We start from the raw sequence: 22848 nt of genomic DNA, 5'->3' as shown, positions 1-22848 counted from the left end.
GTGAATATATTGCCATATAAGATAAATAACTTAAAAAAATGTTAAATACCATGGGACCAGGTGAACTTATCTAGGAGAGAATGTAGATAGAGACTGTAGAAAGGAAGGGAAGAGGGTTTCTCATCATAACCACGTAATGTAAATATTAACAAGAAAGTAATAAAATTATCATTATTAAGCTTTGAAGACACTGATGTTCAGAAAGATTTAAGAGACTTACCTTCTTAGGTCTTTCAGCCAGTAAATTTCAGAGTTTGAATTTTCTGCTTTTTTCACAATAGTACACTTCCCTCAGTCTTTCAAAGTTGTTTATATATTTCTAAAAGTTATTATGTATTTGCTATTTAGATCAGTTACTGATCTAAATAGCATACTTAATTTATGATATGAGTATGAATTTTGTGTTGAGAATAAACATAGTTTATATTCCTGAGGTCCTCTTAAGCGCATGTTTTCTAAATGGTCGTTTTAATTTGGATGATAATTTGTCTTGATGATCTTTTTGGCTTTTTCAAGTTAATCTTTTCCTCACTCTAGTCTTTTGATTTTTTCAGATTTTATCGAGGTAAAAATCATGTAACGTAAAATTAACCATTTTAAGCTGAACAATTCAGTGTCATTTAGTATATACACATGTTGTACAACCACTATTTCTGTCTATTTCCAAAACATTTTCATTACACCAGAAGTAAACCCTATACCTATTAAGTGTTTCCCCCCAAGCCTCTGGTAACCATCAGTCTGCTTTTTCTCTCAATGGATTTAACCGTTCTGGATATTTCATATAAAAAGAATCAGGCAATATGTGACTTTTCATGTTTGGCTTCTTTCATAATGTTTTTGAGGTACATCCACATTGTAGCATCTATCAGTACTTCATTCCTTATTATGGCTGAATAACGTTCCATTGTAGGTATATACCACTATTTGTTTATCCAGTCATCTGCCCATAGACATGTGAGCTTTTCCCACCCTTTGGGTATAGTGAATAATGCTGCTATGAATATGTGTGTATATGTATCTTTTTGTTTGAATACCAGTTTTCAGTTCTTTTGGGTATATACCTAGAGTGGAATTGCTATATTTATAAATTATAGCCATCCCAGTGAGTATGAAGTGTTATTTATGTAATCACCTTTTACCTTTACCTTACCAGAATTCTTTATTTCTTTATATAGCTTTGAGTTGCTATCTAGTTTCTTGTCTTTTCAGCCTGAGGGACTCCCTTTAGCATTTCTTGTAGGATGGGTCTGCTAGTAATGAATTCCCTTAGCTTTTGTTTATCTGAAAATGTCTTAATTTCTTCATTTTTGAAGGATACTTTTGCCACATACAGAATTCTTGGTTGACAGGTTTTTTTCTTTCAGCACTTGAAGTATCCCACTCACTTCTTGCCTCTGTGAGTTCTGATGAGAAATCAGCTGCTAATCTTATTGGGGATCCCTTCTATGTGAAGAGCTGCTTCTCATCTGCTGCTTTCAAGTATCTTTGGCTTTGGCTTTTGACACTTTGAATATGTGTCTTGGTGTGGGCATTTTTGAGTTTATCCTGCTTGGACTTCATTGAGCTTCTCAGATGTGTAGACTCCTGTCTTTCCTCAAATTTGGTGTTTTCAACCATTATTTCTTTAAATATTCTTTCGACTCCTTTCTCTCTTTTCCTTCTGGAAGTCCCATAATGTATATTTGAACTTAATGGTGTCCCCAGGTCCCTTAGGCTCTGTTCACTTTTCTTCATTCTTGTTTCTTTCTGTGCCTCAGACTGAATAATTTCAATTGTCCTCTCTTTAATTTCGTAGATTCTTTCTTCTGTCTGCCCAAATCTATTGTTGAACTTCTCTAGTTATCTTTTCATTTCCGCTATTGTACTTTTAAGCTCCAGAATTTTTATTTGGTTCCTTTTACACTTTCTGTCTCTTTATTGATATTCTCATTTTGTTCATACATGGTTTTCCTGATTCCATTTAGTTCTTTGTCCATGGTTTCCTTTAAGCATATTTACAACAATTAATTTAAAATCGTTTTTTCTTTGGTCCAATGTCTTGGCTTCTTTAGGGATGGCTTCTGTTGATTCTTTTCTTTTTTTTCTTCCTGTGAATGGGCCATATTTTCCTGATTCTTTGTATGCACTGTAATTTTTTGCTAAAAACTAGCCATTTTGAATATTATATGGTAACTCTGGAAATCACATTCTCCCCTACAGTTGTCCATTTGCAAAATAGCTTGGATAAGTCACTAAACAAACAGAAAAGACTGTATTCCTTGTTGTGTGCAGTCACTTAAGACTCTGTTCCTTTATCTTAGGGGCTAGCCAGAGAACTGACAGAGATTTCCTTAAATGCCTGAAGCCAAGAAGAAAAAACTATAGTACTGTCCCAGTCTTTGCAGTTAAGCTGTGAGCTGGAGCACTCCTTCAACACTAAGCCAGGCTACCTAAGCCCCTTTATTTACCTTCACCTCAGAGCTCACATACCTGCCAGAGGTGGTAACCTAGGACCCTCTCAGGTCTGTTAAAGCGTGTGTCAGTTCCTGGGCATGTCCAATTTCCCAAGTATATGCAATAGCCCTGTGAGCCCTTATTCTCCCAGTAACCATTCTCTTCAGCCTTCTCCTTCCCAGGCTTTTGGATTCTGTCTGCCACTTGTCTCCTCTGTCGTCCCTTGCCCCAGGCTGGCATAGAGTGTGTATGTCTTTAAATGTTTTAATAGATGTCACTGTCACCAGGAAAGCCATTCTAGTCCAAGGGGAAAAGGGTGAAACAAAAGTCAGCCTCTGTGCTGGTCCTTCAGGCAATCACCAGACAGGTCAAATCACATATCACGACAATTTGAGAACAAGGCACCCTTACTGAAAATCAGTTGACCATAGATATTTGGGTTTATTTCTGGACTCTCAGTATATATGTATTTTTGATACTTTAAAGTCTTCAGATATTATCATCACTTTATTTTTGTTAAAATGTAAGCTACTTCTTTTTACTCCACTTCTAACGATTAGGACACACTCCATTCAAGTCCCAGTGGTTCATTACAGAAGTGACTCTGGAAATAAGAATGGGGAGGGAGAAGAAATGGCCATACGCCTCTCTCTCTGCCACTTCCCCAGACTCTCTGTCCCTCACTTCTGTTAAGAATGGATTGCTTTAAATAATCGCCATCAAAATGAATGCCCTGTGTTTCAGCTTACAATTCCATGTTTACAAACACAAAGAGTTTAATCTGTACAAAACAATTATTGTATGGTTTTGAATTTGCCCTGTATTTCCAAACATGAGATCCCCATTTTGAAAAATCCAAAGGTTCAGATGGAGAACATTGTATTCTGTCATTCTTTGATTTGCTTTTAATTTTAAGCTCCCTAAAAGTATTGACATTTTTGTTTACACTTTGTTTTAAAATATCCCATCCTCTTGTTTTTCACTTTTACCAGCATTAACTTGTCACCCTGACACAGAGACTGTTGCTGGGACAGCTGATCCAGCACAAACTGATACAGAACCAGAGCAGTGGCCAGTTGCCCTGGCAACAAGCTCTTCACATCAAGATAAACCCCTTCTGGCTCAGTCTCCCTAACTGAGTCAAACAGTCCTGTCAGGAAAACATGGCAGGGGGGATCAGATCTCAAAGCAGAATCCAGAGTTGGAAGGGCCAAAAATGAATGTAAGGAAAGAAAAAAAGAAAAAGTGAAGAGAAATGACACTGATGATTCTCCTTGAAAGTAAAGAGGGGTTATAATTGAAGTGGAACTAACGTGTATTAAAATTTGGTATTATTTCAATAACAAATTGAGAAGATTAATTTGATAATAGATCACTTAATCAGTAGTTGGCTTATATGAAAATAAACTCTCTGGTTCTTTGCCCAGCTTTCCAGTGCCACCTTGTTAGCTTCCCTTCCCCTGCTACCCCAGTAGTAAGGTCAGAATCTGTGAAGCCTAAGCTCTCAGTCCTCAGCTTGTTCTCTGTTTACTTTGTCTCTCAATTTTGTTCATCTTGCTGAGGAGAACATATCAGGTAAATGCAGCCCTTTGTATCCAACTTCGTACTATCAGAGATACATTGTGCTTATTTCGAGTAACTTTCCTGTTTAATTGAAGTTATAGCAGAGGCAATAATTTCAATTTACGTGAATGAAATTCCAGAGTCCTTTCCGTGATCCTACCCCAAGCCCTGTGTTGGGCCTCCCAGAGCTCTGCGTACACTCAGTGCCTCCTCCTGTTGTTCTGGCAGCCTCATCATGGCAGGAACAAGTAAAAATACACGACTGTTGGCTTATTAGACATTTTTATTCTGCATTGTCATTAAAAAGACGTTAATGACCTAATACTGAAATATATTTAAGGAGAAATACATGTACAGGAGAAACTGGTTTTAGAGCGTTTTTTTCCCTTCTCTTTTCTTAATGATCATACTTACTTTTAAAGTTTAAAAAATTCAGGCCTGAAGTAAGAATTTTCAAAATGGAAACTTTTGAATTTACATTTATTGTAGCATTTTTCTTTAACTTTGTGCTGGTATGACAGCGTTTTAAAAATATTTTCACCTATCATTGCTAATAGTAGCAACATTACCCAGTGGAAAAAATTTGAGTGAATTTTACATTTCATTTGGAGAAGGAAGGTTTCCGAATGTACCCTGGAAATATATACTTACAAGATATATTGCTGATGCTCAATCTACTTATTTCTAGTAACTGTAGATATTCATTTAAATGAATTTGACAGTGCTAAATATATTTACATATATTTTCCCAATATAGGGCATTACATTTGATGAATTCAGGTCATTTTTCCAGTTTTTGAACAACCTAGAAGACTTTGCAATAGCCTTGAATATGTATAATTTTGCAAGTCGCTCTATAGGGCAAGGTAAGTAACAAACTTTCAAAAGCTAAAAGCAAACCATACTCCTACATTGTTTCTAGTGACTTTGACAACAAATTAACTAGATATATCATATTAGTCATCAATTTGCCTGAAAGTTAGGTGTATACTTCAACAGGAAATTTGTTTTCCCTAAGCAAAGTTTAGGAAAATATGCTACATTTTTGTATTAAATTTATGATTGCCCTTCACTGCATATCATGGGAAAAGCTAATGATGTTTGTAAAGGTTTAAAGAGAAAAAAAACCTCATGGCTGCTTGGTAACCTTGAGGGATATGTGTCTCCCTATAGCAGAGCCAGCTGGCCATGCTGCAAATGTCATCACAGGGTGATACTCATATTATTTGTTTGTATTACTGATTTTACCCACACTCTCTGCTGGCTCAGAAACCTGAATTTTGTCAACAGAGCCACCTCTTAGCTATGGGTTTACATTAGCCAAATTTTAAGAATGATATATAAAAATGACAGTCAGCTTTGCTTGATTTACCAAAAAATACAACTGCCATAGAATTCTGAATGCTGTTGTCCTCAGGACCAGCTCATTCTTTCCCTGTAGGTAGACTAACCAGTCAAGTCCTTTTCCCAGGATTCTGTGGCTATGACCACCTTCCCTTCCCTCGTGGCCATATTGTTTTTAAATATTCTTGCCATATGAGGACTTTCTGGTTATGTCTTTACAGTGATTTTACCCGTGTCTGCCATAATCTAATAAGTGCTAATCCCCCAGTTCAATCTCAGAGGACAGTCTCGTTATTTTATTATCACGTTCTAGGGAGAAGGCAAACCGGAGCCTCTAAGTGCTAATAATTCTCTTTCCCCAAAACACAGACAGTGAATCCCTCGCATAGCATAGCTTCATTCACTTACGCGTTGAGGAAAAGAAACCTAAAAACTGAAAAATTTTCATATTTCACCCTTTGACTGGTCTAGATATTCAAATAAGGCATCTTCTTAACACATTTTAGTGTTTTAAAACCAAAACCTTTGGGAGCCCTGCCTTAACAGGCCAATGTTTTACTGCCACGGTAAACCTACTAATCAACCTTAAAAAGAAAAAAGTCAGTATCTGCTTAGCTGGTTCAGAATGGAAAGTTGCTCTTTCACTTTGTGGAACTGAATGAAATGAAATGAAAAAAATCACTCTTGCAGGTGCTAGGAATAGATCTGTCTCTTTTTTTTTTTTTTCCTGTTGCCACTTCTAGCACCTTAATTCAGGTTATCACCTCTTAAAAAGAGCTATTGCTGTAGCCACTGCAGTGGTATTCCTGCCTTTATCCACTCTCCTCTCCGATGTTTCCTGGACAACTCACAGAATAATCTTCCTAAAACAGATTAACCCTGACACAGCTGCTATGGAAAACTCTTCAGTTCCCCAGTCACCTGTTGACGATCATACAGGTTCCTCACCTCAAAGCCCCCGTGCAGAGCTTCCCCAGCTCCTGGGTGTGCAGGCTGCTCATTTTCTGAACACGCCTTGTGCTCCTGTGCCCCGCCCCACCTTTGTTCTTTCATGTCATCATCTGCCATTTCCTCTCATCTCTACAAGCTGAAATCCTTTATCCTTCAGGGCTGAACTCAGATACAAAGCGGCAGCCTTCCCTAATCGCTGCCTGCTCTCTCCTTTCCCTACTCCACGCTGCCCCACAAGTAACCACTCATTTCCAAATTCTCATAGCGCTTTGTTGCTGCTTTCTGTGTGGTCCTGTGTGATGATTATTTGGGCAGGTGTGTCATTTCCCATCTGAACTGTAAGTTTCTTGAGAACTTATTCACCTTAATAACCTCTGAACTGTCTGTGGTTGATAGTAGGCCCTTTTAATGAAAACTGCAAAAAATTTTATGTTCCCTAAAAGATGGCATGATTAATGAAAAGTAGTATTACATAAGATCATGACCCATGTTTAGAAAAAAAATCTTTTATAACCTTTCTGGTAATTAACATATATTATAAAAATAATGTTAATGGTTTACTCCTTTTCTGTGTCATTTACCTAGATGAATTTAAACGTGCCGTCTATGTAGCCACTGGCCTCAGACTTTCACCACATTTAGTGAACACAGTCTTTAAGATTTTTGATGTTGACAAAGATGATCAATTAAGCTATAAAGAATTCATTGGAATTATGAAAGACAGACTCCATAGAGGATTCCGGGTAAACCTATAAATTTCAAGCCTATTGCTATCCTTTTTAAAAACTGAAAGAAAAAATCCATCTAAGTTTCAGAAACAATTTATGTAAGTTTTTAAGGATATAAACAGGAAATGTTATATTTGAAAAGAAAAAAACATAAGGCCCTACCTATTTTCAAAAACAATATGAAGAGATAAAAGGTGATGCTTTTTTAAATATAAAATCAGTGTGAATTTTAATAACTTATTTTCATATTCAATTAGTTTAATGTCTTCATCCCAGTTTGTTTGGGGGGGGAAATGTTGCCAAATATTTTGATTCACTCTGCACACTGGCTGTTTAAGACTCGCTAGTATACCAAGAAATATCACTATTTCTCATTTTATATGATGCAGATTTCCACTAGGCAACGTGAGGTTCTTAAGTCACTGCATATTCAGTACTTTTTATATGGAAAATGAGGTAAAAAATGTTTTTTTGTCTGTTGAACTATTCTTTCCTTTTAACATCTTATACTGCAAAATAATTACAAGAAATTCAGTCATTTTTCTCAGAAATATGTTTTAAAGAATGAAATGTAACATAAATCAATAAATGTTTACACATTGAATGTATTTGGATGTGCCACAAGTGGAAAAAGAAAAAAAAAATTTATGATTAACAGCTAGAATATTCAATCTTCCCTCTTTGGTAACAGTACCCCTGAGCATTATACATTTTAAAAGAAAAAATATATATATGTACAAAAAAAGCAAGATTCATCTGAGACAATGTTTTTAAAGATTTTTAATGGATTCTTAAAATCCCAGCTGTCTTGGTAAAGATACCGTGTACTTAACTGCCACCTAGTGGTTAGTTATTAACATTTGCGGTGATGGCACAAATGCCTAAAAGGGCATGTGTTGAAAATCATTTTTTTCCTCAAATATTTTAGAATAGCAAGATCAAACTAAAATATTGGGTTGGCCAAAAAGTTCGTTCAGGTTTTTTTTGTAAGATGTTACCAAAAACACGAACAAACTTTTTGGCCACCCCAATATAAAACTATGCTATAAACCCCTGACACTGTATTTCTCTCTTAGATTTTATGTATTTTTATTTTTACCTTATTTATTGAATATCTGTGACCCCATAACGTTTTATTTACATTTGCACACTTTTAATCCTCTGTTCCACAGGGTTATAAAACAGTTCAGAAGTATCCCACTTTCAAATCCTGTCTGAAGAAGGAACTTCATAGCAGATAAGTATGTTAGCACCTCTGTTTGTCTAAATTTGTTCAGTAACAGTAAAAGAAGGGTCATAATTTATTTTTCTCTTACAACATTTAGGTAATAGCTGAAAGAAATAGAGTTATAATTTATTTTTAATGTTTAGGTCACTAATTCAAGTTAAAAATTAGTCTTTTAATGATTTCATTTTAGACCATATAATTCAGTTTAAAATAGTTATTATAACAAAGCATTAGTTTGTGTGATCTAAGTTGTGATCTAAAAGTTGTGATCTAAAAATGAACTGGAATAAATACTCATCTGACTGGAATTCTCATGAATGTTGCGATTGAAAAATTTTCTGTTTAACCTGTAGTTTTGTATATGAGGAGATACAATATAATGAATCCAGATTGCATTTTTATAATCTAGGATCACTAGCATCTAAGGGATATTTGTAACTATTTTTTAGGATCATGATTCCAAACATCTGCTACAATAATAGCAACTAAGTTTGTTTAGAGTTATTTTGGGTGCCTGGCACTATACTAAGTGTTCTTCTACGTGTAGTATCTCATTTAATCCTTACAGATAGATATCCCATTTAACAGCAGAAAAAATAGAGACTTGGTTAGTCATTTACCCAAGATAACTTGCTAGTAAGTTGCAAACCAGGATTTGAGCAATCTGAACCTCATTCTGTTGATGACAAAACCATCTTAGTTATTATTTACTGCACCATCACCATGGAATGAAATAGTTGAGGAAGATACGGGAGATTTGTTCAGTTTGTATCAACCCAAAGAAGTGTCTCAGCCTTGTTGCTGACCTCCAAAATGAGAGATTTGTTTTTCCTTTTTTCTTTCTGTTTTTCTTTTTTCTTTTAAACTACAGCTGTAAAATTTTGGTTGATTGTGGGGTCTGATTAGGTCTCTGCAGTGAAGCTTTCATTCATTTACATGCTTGCAAATACCTTTTTTTTGATACTTCTCAAGATTAAAACATTTATATTTGTCTATAGTGGCATTACCAAAGTGGTACATATGCATAGGATGTCAATGTATATTAGTTAAAAGACCAAAAGCTGTTTAGAAATAAGTATGAGAAATATTATAATAGATATGGTTAAATAGGTTCCTTAGGACTTACAGGTCTTAATATGCCACTATCGATTTGTCTCTCTAAAAGAAAACGGCAGTATTTGGTATTTTGCAAAGTAGCTTTGAAGCCTAATATTTTATGGAACCCATTTAGGGAATTGCTGGTCTAAAATGTTTAGTGGTAAGTAGGCTTATTTACTTATCTAAGCTGGTAACTGTTGTGATTGAGCTAACAGAAGAAGTCAGGTCTTCCTAATCTCTATTTTGAGGAACTTTATATTGCCTTTATTATAAGAAGTTAAACTAAACATTTAAAAAAATAGTAGGACTATACCATTTATATGCTCATATAGATAGTGTTTCCAACCAGCCTGTAATAGTGTCACATTGACATTATTGATTCTGTGTAGTAGTATATAGAACCATAGATAAAAATGACCACTTAGATTCTAGAACTTTGTAAGGCTGAGGATTAGACAAGTTACTAAACAAAACACTGAACTTTTAAATTAAATAGTTTATGATTAAGTCTTTGATTCTTATACTTTCTGTTGCGTGTTTTTATCATGTGCCTTACTGTTTCCTGTCATTATTATAATGATTAATGCTGTTACCTCCGAATTTCATCCTAAAAAATGTTACTTTTATCTATTACATATATTGTTTTAATTAGGTACTTCTAAAGCAAAGTTTAAAGGATTATTATCTACTTGAAAATGCAGGAAGCAAAAACTTCAGAGGGCGGAAGAAGAACTGAGATCAGAACTTGTGTAAATGAAGGAAAAGGTGAAATGCTAATTATAATTTTTTCTTGAACTGAATTTTTGAATATAAGATGCATCTTCTTAATAATTACTAATGTTACGTGTTATCATGCATCTTCTTACAAATTACTAATGTTACGTGTCATCATGTTGAGCTTTTGCCTTGATTTACTGAACTCTGCACTTTTTCATTCCCTTCGGATTCTTCCAGTGACTATATAAGAATGTATTTTAATTTTTAAAAAAATTTATTAGAAATTTGCCTCATTTCAAAATAATGTATGACTCTTGGAATCTAGATCACTTAAAAATGAACAGCAACATATTTTTGGTTTTAGATTGAACTTATTATCAGAAAATGAATATTCCTTGAGATTTACCTTAGGGCCCTTAGAATTGTTAATAGATCTCCAGGCTTTTAATTACATTGAAATAATTTTGAAACACAAATAGAAATTAAGCTACTATAAAATATGATGGTTTACACTGTACTTTTAACTTTTAAAATTGCTTAATTAACATATATTGTTTGAATCATTTAAAGTTTTTTTTAAAATTTTTGTTCATTTACCAAAGTCAACAGAATGTCTGATATTATTTTATGTATACAGTAATTTAAAATGTAGATTTTTTTTTCTCAAAAAAAGTCATACATTAATGGTAGAAACAGTGGTAGTTTTTGTAGCAGTAGTCACTGTTATTGTCATTATTGTTTTAAACATGGTGCAGCTCCTGATAGCAGATGGTACATGTTAATAACAGTAGTAAAAATAATATCTTGAGGCTCTGTAACTTATCGCATATTGTTATTATGTGTCTGTAGTGTCAAAATGAGTATTATAAAAGATTAACATTAAATGGTTTAGCAGACTGAAGTATATATTAGGTAGAAGTTAATATTTGTTTCTTGCGAAAGGACCACATGTAAAAGTAATGCCAAACAGCCAGTAATCATGAATACTTTAAATATAACTCATTATTTCAAAATGTCTTAAAAAAGAAAAGATAGGGTTCCCTGGTGGCACAGTAGTTGAGAGTCCGCCTGCCGATGCAGGGGACACGGGTTTGTGCCCCGGTCCGTGAAGATCCCACATGCCGCGGAGCGGCTGGGCCCGTGAGCCATGGCCTCTGGGCCTGCGCATCTGGAGCCTGTGCTCCGCAACGGGAGAGACCCTCATACCGCAAAAAAAAAAAAAAAAAAGAAAAGAAAAGATAAACTTTCTATTGAAAAACAGCAAAATTAGATTTTATCCTGGAGAAAATAACTTGATAGTATTTAATGGAAATCTGTTCAATTAAAAAAATGTAGTTTATAAAAAGTTACTATGTAAAAATAAAACAATGAATTTAAATTATACTCTGTGGAAGATAGGTTCATTTATCTTCTAAGATGTACTAAATATAAATTGCACACACTCCAACTGTATCTCGCTTTTACATATGAAAATAGGAAATATTGACTTTGTTTTTGTTAAGTTATTAAATGTGAAATTGATAGTTCTGCATCAGCCTATTTATAAAAGTAATGTTATTTCCAAGAATATGTTGTTAGCATTGACAATGCATTTTTAGACTTTTTACATTCTTTATTTGCTATTATTTATTACATTGATATAGAAATATGTGATTCATCAGTTTTACGATTTCATATAGTATAATTTCACCTGCTGTGCAAGTCGATTCAGTTGATTAACTAAATGAAAATATCTACCTTCTCATTTAATGTGCCCCAGCTCCATTTTACCTTACACTGACTGTTCTCAATATTATTTGCTATCTAAAATAATGGAAAGAATGCAACTTACTTTTATCTTTGATTATAAGCTAAATTATTTTGCATACATGGAAAAATTGCTATTTACAACAGTCCTATAAATAGATATTAAAAACTGAATTAGCTCATTAAGATTCTTTATAATTCTGCCATTCTCCCAAGGAATACTACATATGCAACCTTTATTCTTTATTGCTTATCAGAGTGAATGGATACTCATCTGCTTATAAGACTGCAGCATAATATTAAAATGCAAATAAATAAAATATTCTGATCAATTAAAATGGAAAAGAGTAGTAAATTATGGTGATTCTCCACATATTATCACTCTTGAACTTTATCATCTATAAAATGGGAGGTAAAAATATCTCACTGGACTGTTGTTTACATCAATTTAAAAAATTTTAAGTGCTTTGAAAATAGTAATATACTAAATACATGTATGCTATTCTCAGTATTTCCTTCTACAAACTGTTCCTTGGAAAGATGAAGCTATACATGAAATTTTAGTATCATACTCTTTACAGAAGACTTTATGATGAAAGGTTTATGGTAATTCTCACAATCATTTCTTATTATGAATTTCATTTAAGTTCCAGTATATTGTTCTTATTATAAAATATAACTGTAAAGTGACCTGTCTTACATTCTTATGTTATCATAAAATAAATATACTTGCTCTTGAATCAAGAAATTTAGTACTTTGCTTTTCTGTATATCTGTGGACTAACGTCTTTCTGAAAAATGTCACGTATAAACTGAAAATCTTTGTTGGTTACCAAACTTCCATTGATTTTATGCCCTTTGCTGTAGCAATACATGCCAAGAAATTAATCTCATCAACACTTCTGTAAGTAAATACATCATAGAGCCATAAAGCCTCTCAAAGTGTATCACAGCAATTCATACATTATACTGATAAAATATTATCATTGGTACTGGAAAACTTTCAGAAAGTTTACATGTGAATGGAATATCAATTTTCCTTTACAGACTGTTTAAATGGTTTAAAATAATTAAACCAACACTACAGCAGCGCGTTTCACTAATGTTGGTATTTTGTAGGTATCATCTTACTAAGACAACTCCTAGAAATTTACCAATTTTCAAAATACATTTCAGTAGTGCCCCCTTATCCATGGCTTCACTTTCCGTGGTTTCAGTTACTCGTGGTCAACCTGGGTCCAAAAATATTAAATGGAAAATTCCAGAAATAAAAACTCCATAAGTTTTAAATGGCTCACCATTCTGAGTAACATGATGAAATCCCACTGTGTCCTTCCTGGGTTGTGAATCATACCTTTGCCCAGTGTATCCCCCCTGGTAGTCACTTAGTAGCCGTCTTGGTTATCAGATGGAATGTCATGGTATCACAGTGTTTACATTCAAGTGACCCTTATTTTACTTATTAATGGACCCAAAGTGCAAGAGTAGTGATGCTGGTAATTTGGATATATCAAAGAGAAGCTGTAAAGTGCTTCCTTTAAGTGAGAAGGTAAAAGTTTTCAACTTAATAAGGAAAAGAAAACAGTATGCTGAGGCTGCTAATACCTACGGTAAGAACGAATCTTCTATTTCTGAAATTGTGAAGAAAGAAAAAGAAATTCATTCTAGTTATACTGTCACACCGCAAACTGCAAAAGTTACAGCCACAGAGTGTAGTAAATGCTCCGTTAAGATGGAAAAGGCATTTAATTTATACAAGAAGATATTTTGAGAAAGAGAGAGACCACGTTTACGTAACTATCATTACAGTATGTTGTTACAAGTATTCTATTTTATTATGTTACTGTACCTAATTTGTAAATTAATCTGTATCATAGGTATGTATATATGGAAAGAAATTTTTTTTCTCTCTGAATTTACCTTTTTATTGTCTCCTGTTCTTGTCTTGTGTATTCAGCAGCTTTTAATTCTCTCTGATTATTTAATTTCAGTTTCTTTGAAGTTTTCTTCTCCCTTCACTGCCTCATTCCATTTTTCTGTTTGTGTTTTAGGTGTCTCATATTAGAGGTTTTTCTCAAATATCTGGTAATCTTTTGTTATATGTTCATATTTTAAAACAAACTAGAAGCTCTGTGTGCATGGAGTGAGCTTTTGGCCAATGGGCTCCACTCATTGCTGTTCTGGCTGGGCCATTTCAGATGAGGGGCTTTGACTATCAGTATTGCTAGGTCTTTTTCTCTTTGGTCAGATTTCTCCTGCCTGGTAGTCCACAACCTAGCTGCTGTTTTGTTCAGAGGCCCTTTGAAGATGGAGCCATAGGTATATTTAATAAAGGGGGCCATAAGCTCATATATTTAATGAGCTGTTATTGAGCTGTTTGAGTATTTTTACCATGTCTTTGTTTACTTTTTCAAGAAAAGCACATTTTTAAAACTTAGGACCTCAGTCTGGGAAAAGTGGGACTAAATCATGAAGGTCATGTGCTGGATGGATTTATTCACCAAAACCAGAGGTAGGTTACTTCTTCTTGAGGCAGATAGAGATAGTTTTAAGAAAAATAAATGTATAATGGTGATTGAGAACTTATGGAACTACCACACGTTTAAGCTTGGGTGGCAGGGATGAGGAAGAGATTAATTGATAAAGGAACATCAGTGAATATCAGTTATTGGATTTTAAAGTTAAAGATAGCAGACATACTCTCCTACAAAACATATTTTGGTGATATTTACCAAAGAGACCAAGAACTGAACTTGATTATTAGCCTAACTTTCTATTTTCTATTGCATATATATGCATTTTCTATTGCATATTTTCAAGGATGAAGCAAGTAGCTTGAAGGTAAGCAGATTTGTCTTCTAGCAGATTTTAAACTGTGATAAAAGAGAGTTTAGGACAGAAGGAAAGACAACTAATAAAGATATTTGTAATCTGTGGTATATAATGCTTTATTCCTTGTAAGCTCTAGGTGCTATAAGAGTTAAAAGTTCAAGCTGAAAGATCTACAAAAACCACTCTGAAAATCTATACTTTTTAATTTCATTGCTCTTTGGTGCTAAGAGGTTCTCAAGAAGGTGAGTATCTTATGTACCATTTGTGCTGTAATATTTAATTATAGTGAGTGTACAGAAGATTAGCTGTCTCAAAGATTCTTTCGAAATCAGATTGCACAACAAAACAGCATTGTGCCCTGCTAAGTAAGCAAATTTAAGAAAGAGGAGAAGGTGATGTCAAGACTTACTGCAAAATGAACAAATAAAGGAATAGGATTTGCTTGGTGTTCAGCCTATTAAAGCATGGCCAAATGTCAGTCTTCATTTGTCAACTTAAATATATTTTTCTAAAATTTACGAAGATTCAGTCTATGGAGACTATCCTTTAGCTAGTATTTGAACTTGAGAAATAAATTAAGCAACACAAAAATGGTGAATAGATTAACTAATAATTCAATTTCTCATAGTGATTACCACATGGATTGTACATTAGTAATTCAGATACAGATACCTGTTGTCCTTTTTTGTTATTTTTCTGATTATAATGTTAATACATGTGTTTTTGCTCCCTGATACTTGAGGTTTTAGAAACTTAGAGGTTAACTTCTCCTCCACAATAGCTAGACACCCCCTGCCCCTGCACAAACACAACATACACTGAAGTATTTCAGGTTTCCAGGGATTTCTCCCTTCAAAAAAAAAAAGTAAAAATGAAATTTTTAAAATCCAAGAGCCGAGCCCCAAATAACCAGGTAGACTAAGGTAGCTTGGAGCCTGAATTGGACTTGCTGGAAATAATCAGGAACATAGGTGAGGACCTCAGGCCAGAGGAACAAAGTTCACAGGCACTTGAAACTAGAATGATAGGAAGCCTGCAGGCTTTGTGCAGGGATAGGATTTCCCTGAGGTCAGAATTCTGTACTGACCGTATTTGAGTATATTCAGCCTTGAAACAGCAACGAGGTGGAGAACCTGAATCTGAGACCCCTTCCTTTAAGCTAAAATCCTGAAGGAGGTCCTGAAGCGTCCTGAGACACATATGTACACAAAGAGAGATGCTTGATTACAATCAAGCTTGACCTCTTAAACAAAGACTACCAAATCCAGATAAGGCCTGCCACTATTAGTGAGAATCAACTAATAAATTTAGACCCCAAAGAATGCAGCTGTTGGAATCGAAGACAGAATGCATAAGAGGTATGTATGAAACAAACTATGAAATTACAAAAAGGAGTTTTTAAAAAAACTATAGGAATTACACAGATACATTTATGAGGCAGAATTTCTAAGAAAATTTAATTGCTGAAATCAAAATCTCAATCAAGGGTTTTGAGTCCAGTCATGACTAACTGGTATTGTTCCATCATAAACTACAACACTGCACAACAGACACTTCAAGGCTTTTGTCCTTGAGAGAAAGGACACTCATATGTGGTGACCTCTACATTCACTCTGGCTTGCTGCCTGGAAGCACTTTCAGCAGAGGGAAGTGAAGCCCAAACAGAAAACAGAAGATGGAAGAAATGAGATGAGAAAACAGCCACTTAAGGTCACACGGGGCTGGGAGACATTGGAGTTCAAATCAGCCAGAGTGTGAAGGCCTCACTGAACAAGCCAAGAATTAAAGACATGCCTTAGGAGTAAGACTACTCTAGAGTAAGGGTGACTCTGGACCCTAATAAAACCTAAAATTAATCCTCAATTGGAACAAGTGGATCTACCAGTATAGTGACTACCTGCCAGAACAAAATTCAGTACTCTTTAAAGGAAAACAACAAAAATCCTATTTCTGATAACATAATATCCACAACATCCACTATAAAGCAGACAAGTTTTATATATGCTAAGCATGAAAATGTGACCCTTAACCAGGGGAAAAAGCAACCCACGGAAATGAATGTTTGACTTAGTAGATACAAACTTTAAAAGCTCTTATAAATATGTTGAGAAGTTTAAAGGAAAAGATGGACATAATGAGAGAAGAAATGGTAAAACTATAAAAAATAACCAAATGGAAATTCCAGGATTGGAAAATATAATATTTAAAATAAAAAATTCATTGTATGGACTTAATAGAAGATTGGAGACAGAGTAAGAAAGGATCAGTAAACTTGAAGGCAGAGAAATACAGACTATCCAAACTGATGCACAAAGCAGGGGGGAAAGACAAAACAAAAAACAGTAGTGCATCAGTGACCGCACAAAGCAGTCAACCATAAGTGTAATTACAGATCCTAAAGGAGAAGGAGAAGGGTGGGGTGGGGAGCAGAAAAATATTCAAAGAGATAATGGCCAACATTTTTCCGAGTTTGAAGAAATACATAAACTATAGTTTCAAGAAGTTCAGCAAACCTTAATAAAGAAACCTACACCTGGTCATATCCTACCCAAACTGCTGAAAAGCCAAAAAAAAATTTTTTTTAATCTTGAAAGGATCCAGAGACAAAAGATACATTATACACAGGGTTAGTGATAAGAATAACTGCTGGCTTCTCAACAGTAACAATGGAGAGCAAAAGATAGTGGTGTAACATCTTTAAAGCATGGAAAGAAAAAAAGGAAATGCAACCTAGAATATGATATTCAGCAAAATACCCCTTTAAAAATAACAGTGAAATAAAGACAACTTTAGATAAATATCAGACAGCCTGAAACCAGCAGACCTGTACTATAAGAAAAGTTAAAAGAAATTCTTCAGGCTCTTGCGAAATGAAACCAGCCAGAAATTTTGATCTATTCAAAATAATGAAGTTTGCCATAAATGGTAAATTTCTAGCAAATATAAATTTTTTAATCTTAAACATATAAAAAAGTAATCAACTGGTTAAAGCAAAAAGAGCAATGTAGTGTGGAGTTTATCATTAAAATGTTCAATAATATCATAAAGGACAGAGAGGGGTAAATGGAAGTATCCTGTTCTAAGAGTCTTATAGTGCAATGATATAATATTCATTCAATCAATGCGTATTTTAACCCATGGAAACATAGATGAATTAAAATACAATAATAAAAAGATATTGACTAACCCAAAGTAAGGCAGGAAAGGGGGAAACAAAGAAAACTCAGAAGATAAATTTAAAAATAGCAAAATGATTGTATAAATTCAACCAATTAATAATTACATTAAATGTAAGTTCATTAAATATTCCAATTAATAGATCAATTATTTTATGAAGATCATTTGCTACCTAGAAAAGATGTACTTTAGCTATAAAGACATGGATAGGCTACATGTAAAGTGATAGATAAAAGAATGCAATGCAAACACTAACAATAAGAAACTGCAGTGGTTATGTTAATATCAGACAAAACACACGTCAAGGCAACGAGAATTACCAGTTGTATTAGTTGGGATCCAGTCAGAAGACAAAGTAACACATGATTTAAACAGGGAAGTGTAATATAAAGAATTATTAGAATAATGGAGAATTGACTAGTATATAATATATACATATATAAATTTTTATGTATTTGAATATGATCTTATTTGCCATTTCCTCCATTGCTTTTAAGCTTAGAAGTTTTAAGCTCCCCATTTGATAAATATTCTGTCATATATTTATGTGGCTTATATTTTCTTTGTATTTAACTAAAAAAAAAAAAAAATCCACTTGGGACTTTGTTACATGGTTTTAAAAAAATGAGGCCCTACCTCTAGATTTCCCTGCCAATTTATCCAGCACTATTTACAGAATAATTCTTTCTTTTTGCCATATAATATAATGCAAATTATTTTAAAGTATTTTTATATACCTGAATCAGTGTTAAGAGTCTGGCTATCCCTGTAACCACATTGTTTAGTTATTTACCTTTGCAATGTTTTCATAGTTCCTAAAACTAGTTTATCTCCCCCTCTCAACAGCCACACACAGATTTCTCTTCTCTTCAAAAATTTCTTAACTATTCTTACTTGTTTATCCTTTCAGATTAACTTTAGAATGTATATAAACATATATAGATATGTTTAGAATCCTATCTCCTCTAAATAGTGTTTTTATTGGGATCACTTTGAAAATAAATTTGGAAAGAACTGACACCTGTATTAGGGTTCTCCACAGAAACAGAACCAATAGGATGTAGATATACAGAGAAACAGATTTATTATTATAAGGAATTGGCTCACAAGATTATGGAGCCTGACAAGTGCCAAGACCTGCAGGGTGAGTCAGCAAGGTGGAAATCCAAAAGAGCCAATGGTATAGTTCCAACCTGCATCTGAAGTCCCGAGAACCAAGAGAGCCGTTGGCTTAGTTCCAGTCCGAAGGCTGGCAGGCTCAAGAGCCAGGCAGCAGGAATTCTTTCTTACTTGGGGGAGAGTCAGCCCTTTTGTTTTATTCAGGTCTTCAACTGATTGGATGAGGCCCACCATCTTAGAGAGCTAATCTGTTTTATTCGGTCTATTGATTTCAATGTTAATCTCATCCAAAAACGCCCTCACAGAAACACCCAGAATAATGTTTGACCAAATATCTGGGTACCCCATGACCCAGGCAAGATGACACACACACAAAAAAAATTAACCATTACAACATCTTTATAATATTTTCATCCCATCAAGGAACAGTTATTCCAATTATTTATTCTCAAGATCTATGGCTTTCACTATCTAGGTCCTACTTCTCATAAGGTCTTTTCTAGATCCTACATACTTACTATTGCTTCTAAGAGTAGGATTTTTTTCCCATTAGATTCTCTATCTGATTACTGTTGGTATATAGAAAAGCAGTTTGATTTATTCAGCCACTAAACTGAACCCCTAGTAGTTCTGACATGTTTTTCTGTTGAGTCTCTTACGTTTTCTGTTGGCCAGTCATACTATATGCAGATGACGGTAACTGTCTTTGCCATTCCTATATTATTGCTCTTATTTCTATTTCCTGTATTTTTGTGTTGATTATAGCTTTCAGAACAATGTAAAATACTAATAGCGATAGCAGGAATCTTTTGATCTCCTGTTTCAATAGGATTATAATGTTATAATGTTTCAAATTAAGCATGATATTTTCCTGTTGAGTTGAGACAAATACTTTATCTTGTTAAGAAACTATCCTTTATTTCCTGAATTTTGAAAGAGTCTGGAAGAAGGAATGAGTGTTGAATCATCTCAAATGCCTTTTCAGCTTTGACTGATGTGATTACGCATTTTTCCAGTTTGATCTCCACATGCAATATATCTGCTTTACAGGCTTCCTAGTATTAAACTATCCCATGTTATTGTAATAAACGCTGGTCATAGTAGACCATTCTTTTCATTTCCTGGTCTTAGACAAGTTGCCTTCCCTGTATCAGGTTCCTTATCTCTAAATTGGGGCTAAAACCTGTATCTGCCCCATGTTACAGGGATGAGATGATTCACATAAAGTCAATTTGTATAATTTGCAGTTACCATCTTGAAATTCTTAATAATGTTATCTTTGAATTTTTGTTTCGTAAAGGAAGTCAGTGGGCCGATGGAGCTTGTGCCGGGGCTTGGAGCCTCCGCACGCACCCAGTCCTCCTTCCTGCTCCCAAGGATGCGTTCTTGGCTTCCCTCCGCTTTGCCCAGCCTCACCCTCCCCACCCCTGCCCAGTAACTGCCTCCATACTCCAGCCCCTTGGCAGGGGTCTAGGTGTAGGAATGGGAACGGGCACCCACCCCGTCAGCGTCTTGGGGCAGAGTATGGCGGAGGCCATCCTGCTCTGGACGGGCAGTGCCAGCCACGGTGCATCAGCCGGCAGCCAGCCGAAGGCCACAGGTTGGTGCAGATGAGCCTTTCTCCCATTCCTAATCCGAGTACTTAGAGCTTTCTAACCCCAAGGTTTCGATACCCTGGGGGTTGCTTATTCACTGCGGGTTGGGGTATCCCGCCTATAGGAAGGAGAAATGTCTGCCTGACCTTCCCCAGGGTGCCTCCCCAGCTGAAGCACGTGCACCGGTCCAGCAGCTGGTGTGAGCAAGTGCATGTGCATCCTGAGTCATGGGATGGGGACCGAGGACACCTGTGAGGGTCCACACTCACCTTGGAAGCATCCAGAAGGAGCGTGCCCTTGGCCTGCTTCATGCTGGATGAACCTTCTCTTCCTCCTCCCAGCCTTCCTGAGTCTGACTCAAGATGCCTCAGAAGCATTCTCAGAAGCTGTGCCATTAAATACGAATTATGTAATTTTGGTGATTTCACATAGAAGGTAAATGCCCTGATAGTTGCACTTTAAACAGACATTGTACAATATAAAGATGAATGGTAAAAGTCATGCTAATAGCAACATTTTTAAGTTTTAGTTACTTAAAATGACATTAAATAGCAAATTAAAAACATCATGACATGTTGAGAGAGAGAGACTATGGAAGAAAGAGTAAGTTTTCTATTGTAATACCTTAGCACTTTTTTCTGCTTTGTTGAACAAAGAGCCCTGCATTTTCATTTTGCACGAGGCTCCAAAAATTATGTAGCTGGTCCCTCCCTGGAATGTGGACATTTGGGCCAATGTGCAGGGGTGTCTGTGGGTTTGGTGAGATGGGATGGTAAGAAACACAGGGAGAAAAGAGTAACATTTTATGCTATTTGAAAGTGGATATTGATTTTTCTCAAAACTATAATGGAGAAAATGGTTTTTGTGTTAGAAAAAACAGAAGAGAAAAGAATGCTAAGATGGTAAGTGTGCTGCTTATGATACCGGAGGTATATGGCAACAGCGTGGCATTAAGGCCTAGGAGAACTTGATGTCTAGAGAGCAGTTTACGATGAACTGTCTGAACTGACCACCTGAGTATCAACAATATGACTTAGGGACTCTACTTAACAAAATTCCAAGTAGGTTCACTTTTTAAAAAAATGTACAAAGTTAAGCTATAACTCTGGCAGAATATAAATTTATAAAGAATAAATCATAGCAAGATAGTATAACATGTTTAAATTTCACATGAGGCAGAAGGTATTTTGATAAAAAACAGGTGTTTAAAGGACACACAGAACGTACCCTAACTGTGGGTTTGCGCTGTGGGCTATGAGCAAATGACTGTAATAGATAACCTACCCAATAGATAACCTAACCTTGGGACAAATTGAAGGAAATGAATGACAGCTGGGAAAACAAAAGTAAGAACTAGCAGATAACAAAGTCACCTTCTGCTGCTTTAATGTACCCAATGCTGGAAAGAATACTGGTCACCTTAATAATAAGTAGACAAATCATCATCTTCAAACACAGAAGAAAAGGGTAAGGAACAGTTCTTTAAAAGACATAGCAATGGTTCTCACAACTGGTACTTCGGTAATTACTGTTGTCATACAGTGTCTTGCTAGAGAGGCATTTTCATTCAAGATGAATATGCGGTTGATTAGCACTTTTCAAAAAGCAATTGTCTGTACTTGATATCCTGGTACCATTTTCTCATTAAGGTGATTCACGAAATTTTTCAATGAGGTTCCTATGGTATTTTTAAAAATCAATTTGCTTTCACCCTTTCAACTAAATGAATGAGTCAGTGTATCATTCAGACAGATGTGGACTTGCATAATTATAAAGTTAAATGATCTTTGCATAGAATTGAGAAGATGAGCAAACACTAAAAGCAGAATTCAAGATGACATAACTACATCAAAAAGGATATATTGGAAAGTATGCATAAGCAGGTGAAATGCATTTAGCCCATCCATTCAGAACAGCATGGTCGAGCAAGGGCTCTTGAGTCAGCCTTCCCACTCCCTACCTCTGTAGTTAAGCCAGGTTCTTACTACACTTTCCACACCTCAGCTTCTTCATATGTAAAATGAGGTAACAGAGCAGCTGAGTCTTTGGGTGGTTGTGAGAATTAAAGCGGAAACTGCCTGTAGAGTACTGACTTTAGCAAACACACAATCAATGTTAGTTATTATTCCTAAAATAACATTCCTATTCACTTAGAATTTGCTTATTTGTAATAATATTCATAAACTTGACCTTAAAGATTAATACAAAGGTAAAAATTCATGGACTATTGAAAAATATGAAGTGGTACTTATTATTAAAGTGGACTAAAAACAGTGAAAAGAAAATATCTTTTAAAAATCTCTTTTGGTAAATA

General features: G+C 35.0%; 1 protein-coding gene across 3 annotated transcripts in view; it reads left to right on the top strand.

The window, feature by feature from the left end:
- Window positions 1-12553, top strand: part of MICU3 (mitochondrial calcium uptake family member 3) — a 93317-nt gene extending 80764 nt beyond the window's left edge. The window contains exons 12-16 of one of the 3 annotated variants that reach the window (XR_010838429.1): window positions 4757-4865; window positions 6880-7037; window positions 7412-7478; window positions 8195-8263; window positions 10001-11274. Coding sequence is in view for 2 of the 3 variants with exons in the window: in XM_067022420.1 (XP_066878521.1) it covers window positions 4757-4865; window positions 6880-7037; window positions 8195-8263 (336 nt within the window). In the remaining variant the exon portion in view is untranslated. Of the gene's footprint in view, window positions 1-4756; window positions 4866-6879; window positions 7038-7411; window positions 7479-8194; window positions 8264-10000 lie in introns of all 3 variants that reach the window. The other 2 variants (XM_067022420.1, XM_059049431.2) reach the window with 2 other exon arrangements.
- Window positions 12554-22848: the final 10295 nt, after the last annotated feature.

This window comes from Kogia breviceps, chromosome 20 (genome assembly GCF_026419965.1).
Source record: "Kogia breviceps isolate mKogBre1 chromosome 20, mKogBre1 haplotype 1, whole genome shotgun sequence".
NCBI lineage: Eukaryota > Metazoa > Chordata > Mammalia > Artiodactyla > Physeteridae > Kogia > Kogia breviceps.
Note: the sequence above shows the minus strand (reverse complement) of the source record. Positions and strands in the feature narration are given on the sequence as shown.